Source organism: Ricinus communis, chromosome 5 (genome assembly GCF_019578655.1).
Source record: "Ricinus communis isolate WT05 ecotype wild-type chromosome 5, ASM1957865v1, whole genome shotgun sequence".
NCBI classification, from domain to species: domain Eukaryota; kingdom Viridiplantae; phylum Streptophyta; class Magnoliopsida; order Malpighiales; family Euphorbiaceae; genus Ricinus; species Ricinus communis.
Window position 1 is genome coordinate 13,330,476 of NC_063260.1, and position 18,139 is coordinate 13,348,614.

General features: G+C 29.7%; 1 protein-coding gene across 6 annotated transcripts; it reads right to left on the bottom strand.

Moving 5' to 3' along the window:
• Positions 1-127: 127 nt before the first annotated feature.
• Positions 128-10,594, bottom strand: LOC8281773 (DNA (cytosine-5)-methyltransferase DRM2). Of its 6 annotated transcripts, none has more exons than XR_007215783.1 (17): positions 10,397-10,591; positions 10,189-10,240; positions 9,187-9,251; positions 8,978-9,037; positions 6,560-6,598; positions 6,294-6,431; positions 5,813-5,912; positions 5,631-5,677; positions 5,414-5,513; positions 5,288-5,334; positions 4,152-4,265; positions 3,847-3,946; positions 3,539-3,627; positions 2,678-3,424; positions 2,195-2,552; positions 621-761; positions 128-524 (listed from the first exon to the last, which is right to left on the bottom strand). XR_007215783.1 is itself a non-coding variant. In XM_015720688.3 (17 exons), the coding sequence occupies exons 5-17, from the start codon at positions 6,560-6,562 to the stop codon at positions 471-473; spliced, it is 2,001 nt and encodes a 666-aa protein (XP_015576174.1). In that variant the 5' UTR covers positions 6,563-6,598; positions 8,978-9,037; positions 9,187-9,251; positions 10,189-10,240; positions 10,397-10,594; the 3' UTR covers positions 128-470. The 6 variants fall into 6 exon arrangements, 5 of the variants coding, with proteins under 5 accessions (XP_015576174.1, XP_025013539.1, XP_015576177.1 ...); XM_015720688.3 differs by having other exon boundaries at positions 621-724; positions 10,397-10,594; XM_025157771.2 differs by having other exon boundaries at positions 621-724; positions 10,189-10,291; positions 10,397-10,594.
• Between the last annotated feature and the right edge of the window lie 7,545 nt (positions 10,595-18,139).

Here is an 18,139-nt window from a genome sequence, read left to right on the forward strand (position 1 = left end):
GTCAACCATATTTCATTATATGCCAATACACTGACATAGTTACTGGTCATTACATTACAGACTAGTTCAAGGTAGAAAAACAAAAACAAGCCTAATTGAGCATTAGCTCATTCGTTATGCTTAAACCCCTCTTACCACTACTTTGTGAACAAGCTAATGCATGAACAAACATAATAACTACCAGTACAACCATTCCAGAAGCCAATGCTTTAGAGATTCTCAATTTCTCCTTGAGATTTTTCTCATCCTCCATAAGTTGCCTTCTCTTGCCATCGAGTTTTTCAATCTTCCTGTCCAAATCAAAATTTCTTTTTTCTACCCTGTTCAGTACTTGTTCATGGCGTTCCTTCTCCCTAGCTATTTGAACATTCTTTATATTCAATTTTTTAGCAAGAATCTTCTTCATTTCATACTTGCACCTTACTTACTCCTGTAAGTTATCACTTTCTGCCTTCAATGAAGCATCCCTTCTAGAAAGGTGGAAGCTCAGGATCAACCCATTCAAAGCACATAAAGTCATCGTTCTAATGCACAAACATGAGAGCAAGTTAGTTTTATTACATCCCAAAAAAATGAAATAGTTAACAAAAAATGAACTAACAATAAGATGCAATGACAACCTTCCTAACTGGGCAATGATAAAATGTCCTTGCTGGGTTGTCATTTGTCATCGGTATCAACAAATCAGCATGCATGTCATGTCCAGGGCAATATATTGAAGGAACTGCTAAGTAGTTGTTGTAAGAAGCACGCAACCCAAACTGAAGTGAGTTTGTGTTTCAGTTGGATGAAGAAGACATTGCCAAAGTAAGAAAAAAGAAGAAGAGCAACAAAGAAGAAGAACAAAGAAAAATGAATTTGAAATTTAGGATTTGGTCTCGAATTTGGGAAAAAAAAAATAAAGCTCAAACGGTATATTTCGAAATAAAACCGACGTGTCTATTAATTAATCCACAGGTGAATGCTCCATTTTATACGTGACCTGAATGCTCCATTTTATATCGTCGGTCACGTAGACAAATTAATACCGGAATATATACATGTAATTCGATTTGCAAAAATTAATAAGGTTAGTATTTTGATTGCCAAAATTAAAAAGATGTCTTAAAAAATAAAAATACGCGAAAAGTCAGGATTTAATATGCAATTAGACCATTAATAAATTAATTAATAATTTAACAAAGTTTTCTGATCTTATACATATTATCAACTACAATTTTCATTTAATTGTTATTATATATATTTAATATAGTATTTAATTAAATTTAATATATTATATAAATATTTTTAAACAAAATTCAATTTAAATTTAGTTTAAAATATTTATAAGCAAAATAATAAGATCAACCCGATTAATTTCGACAATACAATTAGTACACTTTAATATTTTCATCATTTTCACACCCACCCACACACACACACACACACACACATATATATATATATATATATTTTCATCATTTTCACACCCACCCACACACACACACACACACATATATATATATATCTTCATTCAATGTAGTCTCCAAACTCACAAACCTATACTGTTAAAGCAATTATCAACATTTTCTTTAAATTTTTTTTTTTTCAAAAAAGACTAGTTATCAACAGAAGACAAATTGAACAGAAGATGGGAATCATTTGACCTAAAAACAGCTATCTAGGAGTGCAAATACATCAACTCATATGCAGAGTGACATAATTGACAACAATCACAACTCATGGTGAGGAAATTAACAAATTTGGTAAATATAGTATTCAAGGGAATTCAGAAAATGGATTTACCATCTCTCTTGCATAATTGTGCTTTTAGGTCAAACATACAACAGATAAAATTTACTAAATTGCATTGCCCTCCTTAAAAAATAAAATAAAATAAAATAAAGCAAATTCCTTCTAGGAGAAGGTTCGGTTCATTAATCTCAATTTCATAATGCTTCAACAATGATGGAACTAGAACAAGAAGAAACACTTCATCTGTTCCAGTAATTCACCACCATTGCTTAATTTAATCTGGGGGCCAGTGCTGAACCATCGTATCAAATATTTAATTCATGGCAAAAAAATGAAAATATGACTAGAAAAATCTCAATACGGTACAGGTTTCCATGCATGAATTATCAATTTCTAGTCATTATACACTTGACCAAGTCCAGAATCCGACAGTAATCAAAGAAAAGAGAAGATTCTTTACCCTCTAGGCCATCTCGATGGTGTCGGTTGCTACCGGCAAGATTGTTACACGGACTTCCGCCAACAACAAGATCAAATCCGCCAAATGAGCTCATCAACTGCTCTAACCGATCAGCATTCAGGTCATGCACATCAGCAATGTCAATCAATGTCCCTGTCTGGTTGGTTTGCTCCCACCAGCACCTCATAATGTTCCTATTTACTTCTGAGATCTCAACCGACACCACACGCTTCAGACGAATACCAAGCCGGTGTAAAGCAACTTCTGCACCACCGATCCCAGAGAAAAGAGAGAGAAGACTGATACCTTCAGGGAACATGTCTTTCAAAACTGATAGATGATAAGCCACGGTGTCGACCTGTAATAAGTCATACTCTCTAAGCACAATGCTATATACAGGAAGAAATTGCAAGAATCATGCAAGAAGAAACTATATAAGATTGATGAGAAGAAAAAATTATATTAATTACACAATCATCTCACCTGGAACGAGTTACCAAGAGATTTATATCTGTCAGTCCTACTTATTCCACCTCCCCTGGTGTGGTTCCTAGGAAAACCCAAAAGCATTTCTACTTCATCTGGCTCAAGCGGCGCCAACTTATTCCTGCCTACCCAGAGCAGATTCCATTTGCGGCATTCATCGAGAACATACTTCCGGATGCTTAAAGGAGGTTCTCCTTCGTAGTCCTCAAGGGCTTTACGAATTCTATCAGTTAGTTTTGCACTGGCAACACAAGTCTGTAAGCAATTTAGCTTTGTCCTTGTGTCCCATGAAGGCCACCATCTCTTTGTCAAAGGTAGTGCTTCATGTATATTGTTTGGAGGTAGTGGAAGAAGGGGATATCTGTTCTGAATAGGAAGATTGTGCACATAGCCCCTTTTCCTAGCAGCAGCACAGAAATATTTTGAATCAACAAACTCTGGTTCGACATCATATAAAAATCTTGAGATGGTTTGCCAAACCCCTTTAGGAGCAAGAGCTACGTTCTCATAATAAAAAAAGGGAGGTCCAAGAGCGGCTTCTGGAAGTTTTCTATGAGTTACAATTGCAGGATCAGTAGGAACTCCAAATCCAAGCATTGGATTTGGGAGTCGAATCAGCTCATCATCTCCATTCAATAACTTCTTATCCAACTTCATTTGCTTTTTCTTCTTCCACATATCATATTCAGCATAATTCCTCTTCTTGTTTTTAGGATAGTCATCATCAAAATGTCTGATCTTTGGCTGTTAAAATTAGCGAAGACAATTTTACAGAAACAGCACAAACGTAAGATCTGTAAGAAGAACAAGCATAAGGTATTCTAATAAAGATATTTCTCGAAAGGGGAAAGAAATTACCTTCTCTTCCGGAAAGGAAGCATCAGCTGCCTTTGCCATCTGAGCAGCACAGATGAAATCAGTTAGTTCTGCAATATTGGCATCTGGTCCTGCAACATTTGAACAATAGAAAGACTCAGTTCACGAAACAACCATGAAACTCAAGAAAATTTCATAAAGCCCTCAATTCATTTGATACTAGTTATGGCTCATCAAGCCAAGCAATTTTTATGGCACATCATTGAACACCCACGAAAACTGCTTCTTACAAGTTGCAGGAAGAAACAGGCTAAACCATTGCAAAAAAAGTTACAAGTTATAATACAAACCGCATCTTTCTAGAGCTATTGAAGCTTCATCTGTTGTGTAACCCATCCTTGCTAAGAACCGCAATGTGTTCCCTTCAACAGGCTGAGATTTGCCATTTTCCTGACAGATGATCAATTATAATGATAAAAAAGTAAATGCATTGGGCAGGTAGGAAGTAAGAATCAATATGGGATTCAGGGGCATTTTGACTGGCTCAAACTTCAAACATGTTAAACAAATAGGTATTCCTCAAGTCTATAGAATATTCATATATGTCCATATAACAACAATCCAACTAATTAACAATGAAAAAATGATAGATTACCTCGTTTTCAGAACTATCTATATCAGAAAAATCATTCAGAAAGCTCCCCTCGTATTCTGAAGACCAGTGATCAGAGTCAACATGTGGCTGTTCTTGATGAGACTTTTCAATCACCTGCCAGAAAAGAAAAAAATCAATAATAAACAATAAAAACTAAAATCTTTAAGAAAAGAAAAGAAATAGGTGCTGACTTACGTAATGATAAAACTAGTTTTTGTCTTTTTGAACATGCCATTGATTAGCCTACTCACAAAAGGCATGATTTCAAATCATTTTAAATTAAATGTCATTGCTGATTTGCTCATTTCAAACAAGGATACAACTAAATACCTATGGCAGTTTTTTTATCTTACTTTCTTTATTCTCTTCAATTTCTCTTCCATTATAGAAATAAGTAATAGTGGGAAAGACAAGCTCAAAGATAAATAATTAGATAAAGCAATGACTCAATAAAGGTGCAACAATACTAAAATAGTAAAAAGAATCCCTTTCTGGTTCCATGGCAGAGCTAGATAATGAAAAGTTATTATGCTCCCTTGAACCTAACAAATGTAGGTCTCTTGAGAAAATTTCAACCGACTTCACTAGCTGATCTACACCCAGCCACCTTTTTCAACACCATTACTATTGCAGCACAAATAAATTAGCTCATCTTGACACCAGAAAGGTGTACAGAGTGCTAGTTTGATCCTTTTACCAAGAAGCTAAAGTAGTTACCAAGCTTCATAAAAATAATCTTAAAAAGAAATCAATTATAGATACAGGAGAAGAGAGATTGAAAAGGCTATTCTCAATACACGCTAAAGCAGTCACATAGTACTTATCAAAAAAAAAACCCACAATTTAATTTAAAAGTTCTGCTTGCCACAGAATCATACACCAGGAGCAGCTAGCTGCTCATCGAAATATTTAACCAATTTCAGTTCTGATGGCAACATGGTCAAATCAATATCTCTTTCAATAATATCATTAAAGTTAGCACAATTTAATCACATCAGATTAATCTGGGGCTATCATTTTGTTGTTGCTTAAGATGTAAAGAAAAACCCGGTCACAAATATTAATAGATCCAGTCCAAGACTATTTAGCAATCACAACTAACAAAGATAAAGTGGTAGAAAAGATGGATGTCTCACCGAGTATGTGAGGAGAGTTTCCAAAATTGAATCTGTTTTTTCCTCTCCTACACATTTAATAAGACATGGTAATAGATGAAATTTCTAGGTGACAAATGATGTTTGGAAGTACGCAAGAACCTTTACCATTTTCCTGAATTGCTCTGTCAACCATTTCCACATCGAATCCCATCCCAACAAAATGATCAATTAGCTTGGAGCCAGAAGAACTTGGAGACGATATTGTCTTCAAGACAGAAAATAAAACCGAGCATCAGAGTGTGACAGAATTGTCCTACATACCAAATGGATGATTAAATTCATAACCACTAGTAATGTGGGAAAGTCCAATAATCAAACTCACCGAGAATTTAAGAAGTGTTTCAAGTATCAAATCTGCATTCTCCTCTCCTGAATAATTAACTCAACGGGGTTATAAATGAAGCTCTCAAAGTGTGTGCTTGTGCAGACAAGTGTATCTATATGTATAAGTATACTCATGCATGTATCTGAGTAATTCAGAGCAGAACAAGAAAGGTCCTTCACCATTTTCTTGAATTGCTTCAGCAACCATTTTTTCTGGGAACCCCATGCCTACAAAATGATCCATAACCTTGGTACCAGAAGAACGTACTGACGAGCTTGCCTTGATTCAAAAAATAGAATTGCTAGACTTAGTAGCAAAATAAATATTTATTGCTGATTACATATTTACAGATTTGTTTAGCCATAATGAATAAATACAATTAAACATACATGCCTCAGAATACAAGAAAATCCCATAAGACATTTCTGCATGAACAAAAAGTTAACTGGGAGAAAGAATAAATTGTAAGGTGACGAACATCGAGTCAGGCATGAGCTTCAATACAAGCATAACCACATAATTTTGAAATGGAGAAAGAACACAGCATCACATGTAAGGCACAATTGGAGAAAAGTGAAAACAGATGAACAAGTTTCGTTTGGGATTAACTCCTATACCTTGTTCTATAAAGCAAGAGAAATAGTAAACACAAATCATTACCTCTACTGAGCGTGCCGTAGCTTCCACAGCGGGAACTGCCAAACACGAAGAGTTAGTCAATCCAAAATTCTCAATTTCCCGCTCATCTTCACTGTCCCAATCAAAATTGTCACCCTCGCCACAAAATGAATCCCCGTCCTATACAAAATATGCATAAACACATACTTATTACCCACAAAGATTTGGTTTGCCAGAATATAAAAGAAATGCCAACAAATAAACAAGAATAAGAATATAAAATTAGAGTCAGGTACAAAATCAAGTACCATTTCCTTGGAAGCTACAGCGATGCCCAAGATTTCAAGCTGTTCAAGGATAAATGAGGGATTAAGTTCAAAAGAAAACCAATTGCTAGAACCTTATTATTATTAATATTTAAGCAACACAAAATATTAACTATTAAGTACATAGAGTGTCTTGTGCTCCATATAGACTGGCTTACAAGTAGTGATCCGAAAACAATAAACAATGACTCCCATGGAAGCAATAAAAACAACAAAGGACTTTGGAAACAATAGACTCTACTCAATTTTTCAAAAACTATACAGCAGGAAGCTAACAACAAATTAAACCGCAATCATACAATCAGTCTTTCTGCTTAGGACTTTGGGGAGGACTTCGGGCCTCTTGAAGCTGCTTCCAAGTCAATGACTTCTCTTTAGTACAGTAACATTGACTAAACCCCCTAATGTAATTCGATGGGGCTGCCCATAGAGTCCAGTCTGGCAATCCAAGCAATGGTAACAACCGACAGTCTTTTTAAACCCCAATCATGTATTAGAGGATCACTAAATAAACTTTATTAGCAAAAGTTATCAAATAAGAAAGGAATAAGGTTCAGTTTACCCCCTAAACTTATTAAAAAGATCAAATCTACCCTTTTGAGCTTTTTGGATCAATTTAGCACACAACTTGCACTTTGGCTCAAATAACCCCTATTTTAGACAATTCAAGGAGTGTTTGACAATCTCGGTAGATAGTGCGTGAGTTGTGTAAAATAATAATTCTTACCATTATATCCCATTTCCTTTTCATCTTATTCCACTTCCTCTAATTTACAACTATCACAACACAACAATCTTCAATTTTAAAACAAACCAACAAACCAACAATTGTCAATTTAAATTCATCCTTGCTTCTGGAAATCTAAATGAAATCCCAAATCAATTCAAAGTTCTAGTTGTTTAATTAAAATAAAACCTGATATTATTAAATCAATTCAATCCCAAATCAAACCCAAATCTGAAATTTAAACTCAGTTTAGTAAAGATGGAGAAGAGGAAGGAATGAGGGAAAGAGATGGTAATATTGGCATGGGTTTGGTGATGGGATGAGTCTCTGAAATAACTAAGGCTGCCATCTTTAGATACCCGTTTGAACTGATAGCAAATTGCCTTATCCATATATCACTTAATGGCATTACACCTGTCCAGCAAATCACAAGCTGCACTTCGAGAAAGCATAAACCTGGTGTAGCTTTTACTGTTATCATAAATGTTGCGATGGAGATGGAGGTTGATGGCAATGGAGATGTGTTTGTGGTGTTTTAGGGAAATATGATTAATGAGAAGATGAAAATAGAAAGATGATATAATTTTTTTGGTTTATGTTTTAATACTGATGTTGGGTTCTTGTAGTTGATGTTGTTTCTGATGTTGCAAAAGGTGTTAGGCATCGATGGTGAGGGTCACAGCTGATGGTGGTGTTCTTGTTTTTGATGTTGTTGTTTATCATTTCTTTACTAACTAAATAAGAAAGATAGTATTTTTATTATTATTTTAATTATTTAAATGAGAGTGGTTTAGACGTACTCATGTATAGGGAAAAAAAAGGTTAAATGATCTAATTTAGTAAAGTTCTGGGCTGATTTGAATAAAAAAGGTCAAAATGGTTGATCTGATCTTTTTCAAAAAGTTAAGAGGGGCAAATTGAACCTTATTCCAATAAAAAAATTCGCAAGCCAATTGTAAAAAGGCTCTCAGATTATTAGGATACATTAAAGAAACAGAGAAGCAAATTGTGCAACTTAGAGAAAGCTTATGTGGAGGACCTGAGCTTATTATGGATTAACAATGACACCTAACCAATAAAAGCTTGCAAAACAAATCAATCTCATAAATAGCATGTTCCTGAAAAACAGTCGTTAGAATTTCATCCAAACTCTTTATTTTCATACTCTTTTTGTCATACAATGTAAAGCAACATTTCTAATAAAGAAATATTACAGTTATTTGGAAAACACAGTCTCCATATGACAGATTCCATATATAACAACTGAATAATTTCAAAACAAACACCTCCCAGCTCTTCCTGAGCAAAGCACAACATCAGCTTATACCAGTACTCTAGACCCTACAATCCACATAACCAAAGCAGAAGACCAAGAACTTTATAAGGAAAATAAAACACTGAAAATGCTGAAAGCAACCAAAATTATTTCCAAGAAAACAAAAGATGCCATTTGTATAAGAAGGAAGAGGGACAGAAAAATGATAAAAGCATTAAGATAAATCCTAGATAAATAGGGTGTATCTAGAGCCTGATAAACCAAACAGAGACGCAAAAAGGAAAAACAATAAACTTACATTAAACAGTGGAATATAACAATAATCAACAAAGAACAATAAGAATAGAATTATAGCGCAAACAAGATTATAAACATTCAAAAGTTCAAAGAAAATTACCTCTACAAGTAGTCTCTGATCCCAAAACTGCCTCCAATACTACATATGATATACCTCCTCCTTTGGAGGAAAGAAAAAGAAAAAGAAAAAGAAGAAGTCTTTATGGCATGAACTGGAAATCAAATTAGAGCTACTTGTGTTCAAAAAAAAAAAGTTACTTTCAAATGAAACTGGAGGTCAAAAGAAACAAAGAGAGGAAATGAACTTACAGGCACGAATCAAGGTAGATAAAACTGTGAAAGAAAAAGAATCTGAGAAATTTATGATAGAGGATCTGAAAGAGGAAGAGCGAGATATCAGAGCTGATGATGGTGGATGGTTAAAGTAAGGAAGCACAACAAAGATTTATTAAGGCTAAAAAGAGATAAATGAAAAATCAGAAAACTTGATATTCGCCACTGCTGCATATAATGTTTCTAAACTATATAGATTGTACTATTCAAACCTTTGGAAACAAAAGATTTTACTAAAATTTTCCACCTATCCAACAAAATTTTACATTTATAAACTTCAAATGTCTCAAAATAATTAGATTAAGATTTTTGACATGATATAAGTCGCAACCAAATTAATAGCACTGCTGACAACTGGACTTTTAAAGACTGCCATCGTATATAAAACAGATCAAGAAATATTACTTTCCTAGCAAAAAATTATCAACTAACAAAGACTTCACATGCCAAATGTTAAAAATCTCACCTATTAGCAGCATACATTAGAAACAGACAAATAAGATGCATAACTTGGAGAGCACTTATGGAGAGAATATGTGGTTTGTAATGCCTTAATTAGCAATGACAATCAAATCAATACAAAACAAATAATAACTCAACATATATATAGCAGTCCATTCTGGAAGAAAAGCAACAAACAGGCATTATTTATCATTGAACATAAAGCAACAAGTCTATTTATCGCAGAACCCTAAACCTCAGAATCGACATTGCTAAAGCAAAAGAACAGGAAAATAAAAAACAACAGACTAAAAAAAAAAAAAAAAGGAAACACAAAAAGGTGTCATTTTTATAAGAAGGAATGGGAAGTCGAAGAAAGAAAGAAACTTTAACATCAAATTCTAAATAAATAAGTGTAAGTAGAATATACAGCCAAATAAACCAAACAGAAATAGAATCATAAACTTAATGAATTAAACAGTTAAATATAACACGATGATCAAGATTGTAAACATTCAAAATTTCAAAAGAAATTACCTCAACAAGTATTATTTTATCATAACTCCGATATAAACATTATACCTCCTGCCTGCAAGTAATAAGGAAAAAGGAATCGCTTCTAGCATGAATCGAGAAAGTTCTTAAAAAGAAAAAAAAAAAACAAATTAAAGTCGCTTAACCTCAATTTGAAAACAAAAATGAAGGTTAGAATAAAATGGAAAGAAATTAATAGAAAGGAATTTACATGCAGGAAGTGAGGCAGATTACAGTAGAGAGAGGAAGATACAAATTCTAGAGAGAAAGAGCGAGGGAGGCAGGTGAAAGCGATAGAACTTGTGAAGTTTAAGATAGTAAGAAATCGTAATTTTAAGAAATTATGATGACAGAATTATTAAAAAATAAATATTTAACGCCAATATTTCATTCTGTTACACATTCACTCGCTTCTGCGCGTACTAAGTGAGGCCGCGCAATCTAGTTTTGCCGTTTCTCTTTTTTCCTGATTCTATTTCTCTGTTTTCTTTTATCCTGATTCTATTTTCTGGCACCAGCTCAAACATAAAAGAAAATCACAAAAGTATTTTACTTATTTTTTTTTAGTTTAAATTAGCATATCTGACTTTATTTTTAAAATTCTTATTATAATTTTTACTTCGGATATTATATAAATAATAATACAGTGTATTTATTAATATAACTTTTTTACTTGTTATTATGGTGAGTTTTGGACCTGTTTGGTTTACCAAACAAACAACACCATATTAAGTATTATATATATATAAATTCTATTTTTATTTAGATTTTATCGTAGAAATCTTATAGTCAAAAATTATAAAATTAATGTAAAAAATTAAATGAAATTTCCAGCAAATAAATATATTATCAGAATTGAGATTTTTTTTATATTTTAATTGTTAAATTTATATTTAATAATTGAAATGTTATTATTTAATAAATAATCATCTATTATAAAAAATTTAAATTAATTTTTTATTAAATTTCAACCATTCAATTGGCATTTAATGGTAAAAGTTGTAAAACATGATAGATTATATTTAATATAAATATAAAAGAATCTAATTCTATATTAAACACGTGTTATATGGCAAAAGTTGAAGTTTAAATTGAATTAATTTCAAGTGAAATATTTTACTGCTACTTTCTTTTGGTTTATGTTGCATTTAATGCTTTATAATTTTAAGTATTATTTTGATAAAGAAAAAAAATCTAAGACGGGGAAACTCCAAATACCATAAATGTGTTCGGAAGTAATTTAATGACTACGAATTAATATGTTTATAATTAATAACTATGTTTATAACCATTTCATCTCACATTTATAAATTAGAAAGGAAACTACTTTTCATAATAGCATAATTGATGGTGGTACTTGTGAAATAACTTTTGAAAGATAAAAAGTACTAAAATGTACTATTTTTTTATAAAAAAGAAAAATTAAAAATTTTTTATTTTAATATAATTAAATATTTAAATAATATAATATATTTTAATTATTCGATATTTAAACTCTTAACCAAACATACCTTTAACTTTTTAAATATCACGTGAATTGATAAAGTAATGATTCAACTTTTTTGTCTTATTATTTGACTTGGAAGAATATAACAGAGTAGACTGACAAAGCAAATTGCACTAAATCATATGGAATAATGTAATGGAAGTAATTACTTTTTCATCTGTAATTATATATAATAACTTTTAATAAATGCTAAACTAAAAATATAAAATACATTTATTCTTACATGTTAAGAATACTAAATTGATTATTTATGATTAACTAAATTGGAATAAATTGCAATTACAAATCTGAATACTTGATTTTGTTATTTTATAAAATCATTTATTTTTTTCAATTCATTTTATTAATTATGTTGCATTTATCTTCAAAATACTTGAGTTTATACATTAATTTTTATTTTTATACTCCAAGAATACAACTTTTGATTGTTTATAATAAAATTTAAAATAATGAATTATACTATTGTTTCATTTTAAAAATGTAATAATAAAATTAAATATATAAAGAATAAAATATTCTTAAAAATAAATGAATCTTGTGAATCTTAATCAAGATTTTATAAATTACGGGTAAATAATAATATACATATTAATTAATGAAAATCATTATGTGAGGAATTACATTAGAGATTTGGAAATCTATTGCAGTTTATTTTATTTTACCGCACAATAACTTTATTTTTTATAATTCATCATAAAACTGATAAATTTTTTATTATATTTTTTATCTAATATTTAGAGCTAGTTTAACTAATTTAGAGTAAATTGAGTAAGACGTTTGAACCTTATCTTAAAATTTTTGTTATCAGCGAATACCTGATATTATCTTTATTTATTTAGAAACTATTACTTTTATTAAAATTTATTAACCGTAACTTATTCTAAGTTGATTTTATATAATTAATTTTTATAATTCATGATTAATAATTATATTTAAATAATTATAGTATTTACAATTGGAAATTTCTATTAGTATAATTTAAATTTTTATTTTTATTTTTAAATAGTAAAAATAATTGAGCTAAACAAAATTAATTACAATATCTTTAATTATTATTAATTATTTTTATCAATTTATATCATTGAAAACTATAAAATAAAATAAAATAAAATATATCAAAAAAAAATTAAACTCTTAATAGCATTTAATACATTAACAGTTTACCAAATAGTTAATTTATCAGTCATACAGTATGATAAGCTAGATCAAACACATTCTAAATTATTTAATATAGCTATTTACTAAAAAAAAAACTATCAGCTAAAAAAAATTCTCAATCAAACATCACTTTTGTACTTTTAGGTATACACTATACTTGGCTCTTTTTCTTTTTTTTTTTAATTCTACATGTATCTAACATAGATCATCACTAGAATATAATTCAACAAGTAATATGGGAACTAAGAATGCACTATTAGGTTTATAAATATACTTATTTTACTTAAATTTATTTTCTGAATTTAATTAAAAATAAAAATATCTAATTAAATTATTTTTTTGGCCCACAAAGTATTTAACCATATGTTAATTTACTTAAAAAGTACCTATTTTATTAAAAGTTTATTTTGTATCAATATTTATATTTACAAAAAATGAGAAAAATATAATAAGTATCTAAAAAAATGTTAAAAATATATACAAATACATAGTACTCAATATAAAAATAAAAATTCGATGAAAGTGGGTAAAGGGTTCTAAAAATGTTACACATACATCTAGCTATTTTTGTTAATCATGATTAGTAAATATCAATTGTTATTGTTAAAGGAGACAAAAAAATTTTAAATGTGCTACTATAAATTCTATACTTTTTATTTTAATCTCTACTTTATAGAAATTAATTTTATATAAAAAAAAAATTCAAACTCGAAAGCCCTAACTCGGGAAAAACAGCCCTTACCGGCACCCGTAATCACTAGCTACTAAACACAAATGCACTGCGTCAATTTTTGTGGCGTCCAAAAAAATGAGTTGTTTTAGAAGGCGTCGCTAGGAAAAAAGAAAAGAAAAGGAAAAGCTTGTTAAGATAAGTCCCTTGTTTTAGCAGTGAAACCAAGACGAAGGCATTGCTTTCGAGCATATATGTCTTGGTTTTAGTTTTGGTTTTGGTTTCGGTTTCCCCAAGAGCTCACAAAATCATATTCATAAATAGTAATATTATGATGGTTTGCCATTAAAGTTAGAAAAATGTTTTTCTCAACTTTAATTTTTATTTAATTTTACTTTTAAAATTTAAATATTATTTAAAATAAAAAAAATAAATTTTTTCTCAAAAATACATTTAAAGAAAACAATTCATATATAAATAAATAAAAGTTGAACAACAAAAAATTGGAGGGAATGGGGCATTCCATTAGGGGAGACGGCCATTTGGATCATATAATTGATTGGAAAAGGAAAAAAAAAAAAAAAGATAATAAGAGCCTCTAGCTATGACTGTTGGATTCTTAATCTAATATTGAGTTTATATATCAATAATTATGTATTGCATGTTGTCATATAAAATTGAATTCAATTAAAATTTAAAAATAGTCTAATAAGGTTTAAATAATTTGAGTTTTAATATGTCTGATAAGATGTAAGTCTTTAATGTATAGAGATATAAAGATAATTTCTATTTTTATAATAAGCTAAAATTGAAATACTTAAAAATAAAATTAGGATTTTGTTATATATATATATATATAGTCTTTATGTCACAAGTATAGTTTTATTCTAAACTGGCATTCCATCGTCTATTGGAAAAATATAGAAAAAATTAAAGAGCTTTTTGCTAAATAAGTGTTGATAGCCTCTAGAAAGCAATTAATCGCTATAAATTTAGATACGTTTTTACATTTATATTAATTTATTAATTCTTGATTTTCTTTGAATAATGATGGTTTTTCTCCCTAAAATTTTAGGCTTTTCCCGTACTGCACCTGGGTGCAGTATGCAGCTAGAGATTGACATGCTATTGAAGGTAAATATCATGTATAGTAAGTTGGTTAAGTTATAGTGGGTCCTATTTATATTATAATATATGACTAATTTAATAAATAATATGAGTTGGACTAATTAAATGGGCTAAATATGTTACTAATTAAATTAGAGATTGACATGCTATTGAAGATAAATATCATGTATAGTAAGTTGGTTAAGTTATAGTGGGTCCTATTTATATTATAATATATGACTAATTTAATAAATAATATGGGTTGGACTAATTAAATGGGCTAAATATGTTACTAATTAAATAAGACGATAGGCTACTCTAATTTAAATTGTTTGGGCTTCACTTATAAAATTTATTTTATGATTTAGCAATTATTTATTAATCACAAATTAATTCTACTCTCGTTTCTATTCTCTTAATAAATTCTTTTAATAAATCAATTTTTCTATGTTTTCTAATAAAACTTCAAAAAATTATTTTATTCCTATTTCTAGTATAAATATAATTTTTTAATAAAAGATCTTATGTAACCAATCATAAAAAGAAAAAGGATTTAATTGCATCTTACATATAATGAACCGATATTATATTTTTAACCTTGAATCTTGAATATTATATGTTTAAATTTAATGCCTAATGTCACAATCCATCTCATTTTGGGCAAAGCCAGGCCTTTTCATGTGCAGAAATATGCCCAACATATGTCTAAGTTTTGTGATACTAAGCTTATTTAAAATCTTGGAACCTTTTTAGTGTTTTTCTATAAAATGCTCGTTGTATTAATAGAATCTGATGACAAAGCATTAGAACAAGAACTAGGGAAATTATCAATCATTTAGAATATCCAAACTTGCATTGGAAGCAAGTATGCGAACCACTGCATTTTCAAATATCAAAATAGGTGATCCTATAACCTGCATGCAACCTTGACATAAAATTATGATATTTTATACATACATATATATCAAATTTTAAATCCAGTTTATATTAGATGCTTAATAAAACGGCTTGCAGGATTCAATTTGAAGCTTTAAACGATGAAGAATCGAGAACAGAAAAGACAAAATCAAATCAAATTATTGAAAAAAGCTAATGATTTTATTTTAAATGTATACGTTATATTTGAAATGAAACTCTCTCACACATATATTTTAAAATTCAGATCTCTCATTTAAATAAAATGGTTGTGTTTTGGACACTGAATATACAATGCACAGTTTAGTCGGGTCCATAATATAACTTACCTCATTAATCACTCTGATCATTCTCGAGAAAACAGCTGTACATGCAATAATTAATAATATTTTTTTAAAAAATCTTGTCCGAAATATTTGGTATATGTCATCCCCTATACACCAACTCAATATATGATTAATGACTCTGATCATAAACATATGTGTTAATTTTTCTATTTATTTTTATGTATGCATAAATTCTAAATAAGAATTTTTTTTTTCCCTACATTCTCATTTATGTATGTCGCTCCAGTGTAATATATTATGCAATCTTATTATTAATATATATTTATTAATTTTAAATAATAAAATATGTTTCAATTCCAGGGCTTCAAAAGTTGAACTCAAATAAAAGCTTAAGAAAAAAAAGGGTAATCACTTGCTTAATTAAAAATCAATTTGTGTACTGGAGGAAGTCATATATTGGATCATTATCAAAGTAAACAGAGGCAGAAGAGTGAGATTGGCAGAATTATTTTTATATTTTCTTTTAGAATCCATGGAAACAAACAAACAGTGGATATAGATTACAAAAGTCGCTCACTCTGTCTAGCCAGCCAACTCTTATTTAATATATGCTGATTAAAGCTTAAATTAAAATGAGAAGAGTCGACATCACCAATGAATTTGGCAGAAAATTTCTACATCTCTCTACACATGCATAACAGGAGATGGAGAACTCAGGGGGCAAGGGAGGGCTACTGCTAGAAGAAACACTGACTTTTTCTGCAAACCTACAAACCCTATAGCCATTGATGATCTATGGCTGATTTCAACTTCCATGTCTTCTACAAAATGATCTTCCAATTCTATTCTATTTTATTTTTGCTTCTGTACTTCTCTCACATGTTTCCTCTAATTCTTGTGGATTATCCTTCTCATGTGCAGATACAGTGAGAATTGACATTTTGGATGATTATATTTTCAAATATTGCAGCTTTATTTTTTTAATATAAATGGGTTTTTCGAAATATAAAACTACCAACACTCCACACTTGTAAAATTCTGAGTATGGAGCAGCCAGCCAATCCCTAAAGCCAAGGCATGAAATCTGGGATTAACTGACTTAACGGTTAAGAACAACATCCGCATGTAACTGTCATTTCCAGTCATTCTCAATCCCATGGTACGAATTCTGGGTCCATCTGTCTCATGTCAGCAATTTATTATATCCCTAATGTTAAAATCAACCATTTTGCCATTTCTGTAGCCACTTTTCAAGGCTATAAACTAAGGCTTAATTTCAGACATTACGGCCAATTGATGGACTTTTTTTACTTAAGAGTCATCAATTGCATGTGATTTTCCTAAATTAACTCCTCATTTCATCCAATGATGGCTAGCTTAAGTATGGAAATTACTTTACGCAAATGATTCAAGCATATGCTATTTTTCATATGTGGCGTCACTGATAATATTAATCTAATAAACCACAAATATTCCCATTAAGTACGTATTATTAATGGAAATGACTCATTTCTTTTGTTTTTATTATTTCTTTTATTCTTCATTAAAGTTTTATTTTTTTGCCCACTCTTGATATTCTCTTGAATAAATAGTAGTTCCTTTTTTTTTATATATTAATCAATTTTGATAAATAAATATTGGTACATTTTTAATTAGGGTTATATGGTTCATTCTTTTATAAGGCAATGAGTTCCTCTTAAAGATATAATATTCAAATAATTGGACTCACTAAAAAATACTTGTGAAGTTGATATATAGTTTGGTATCATCAAGTGGAATGTATTTCTTGGACAATATAATTAATGATTATATATATATACACTATGTGTTTGATATGTAATTTAATTTTTTATATCAATGTATAATTATTAAATATATCTCTCTTCAAAAAATAACTCATAACAAATTAATTATTGATATAGCCTTAAGATAAATTTTATTTTATATAACTCTCTTTCTCTAACATCTATTAATCCTTAATTTAGTAGTCTTAATTCTTAATCCCCAATTCATGATTCTAATATTTATTGCACTATAAAATTTTAATGACTTAATAAAAGCATGTTTGTATATAACGAACAAGTTTATTATTTTATTATTTTTACAAGACATCTTTACTACATGTCTTTTATTTCTCATCTCTTTTAACATAAAAGAAAATATCGACATCAGTATTTATAATGTTATTTTGTTATTTTTTTTACAGACTGCCGCACTTAATTATTAGTTCTTACAAGTTCAATCACTCGGTTGTCATTTTTTTGACAAATTTAGACATCAAAAATATAATTATCTCAATAAATAGCTTAT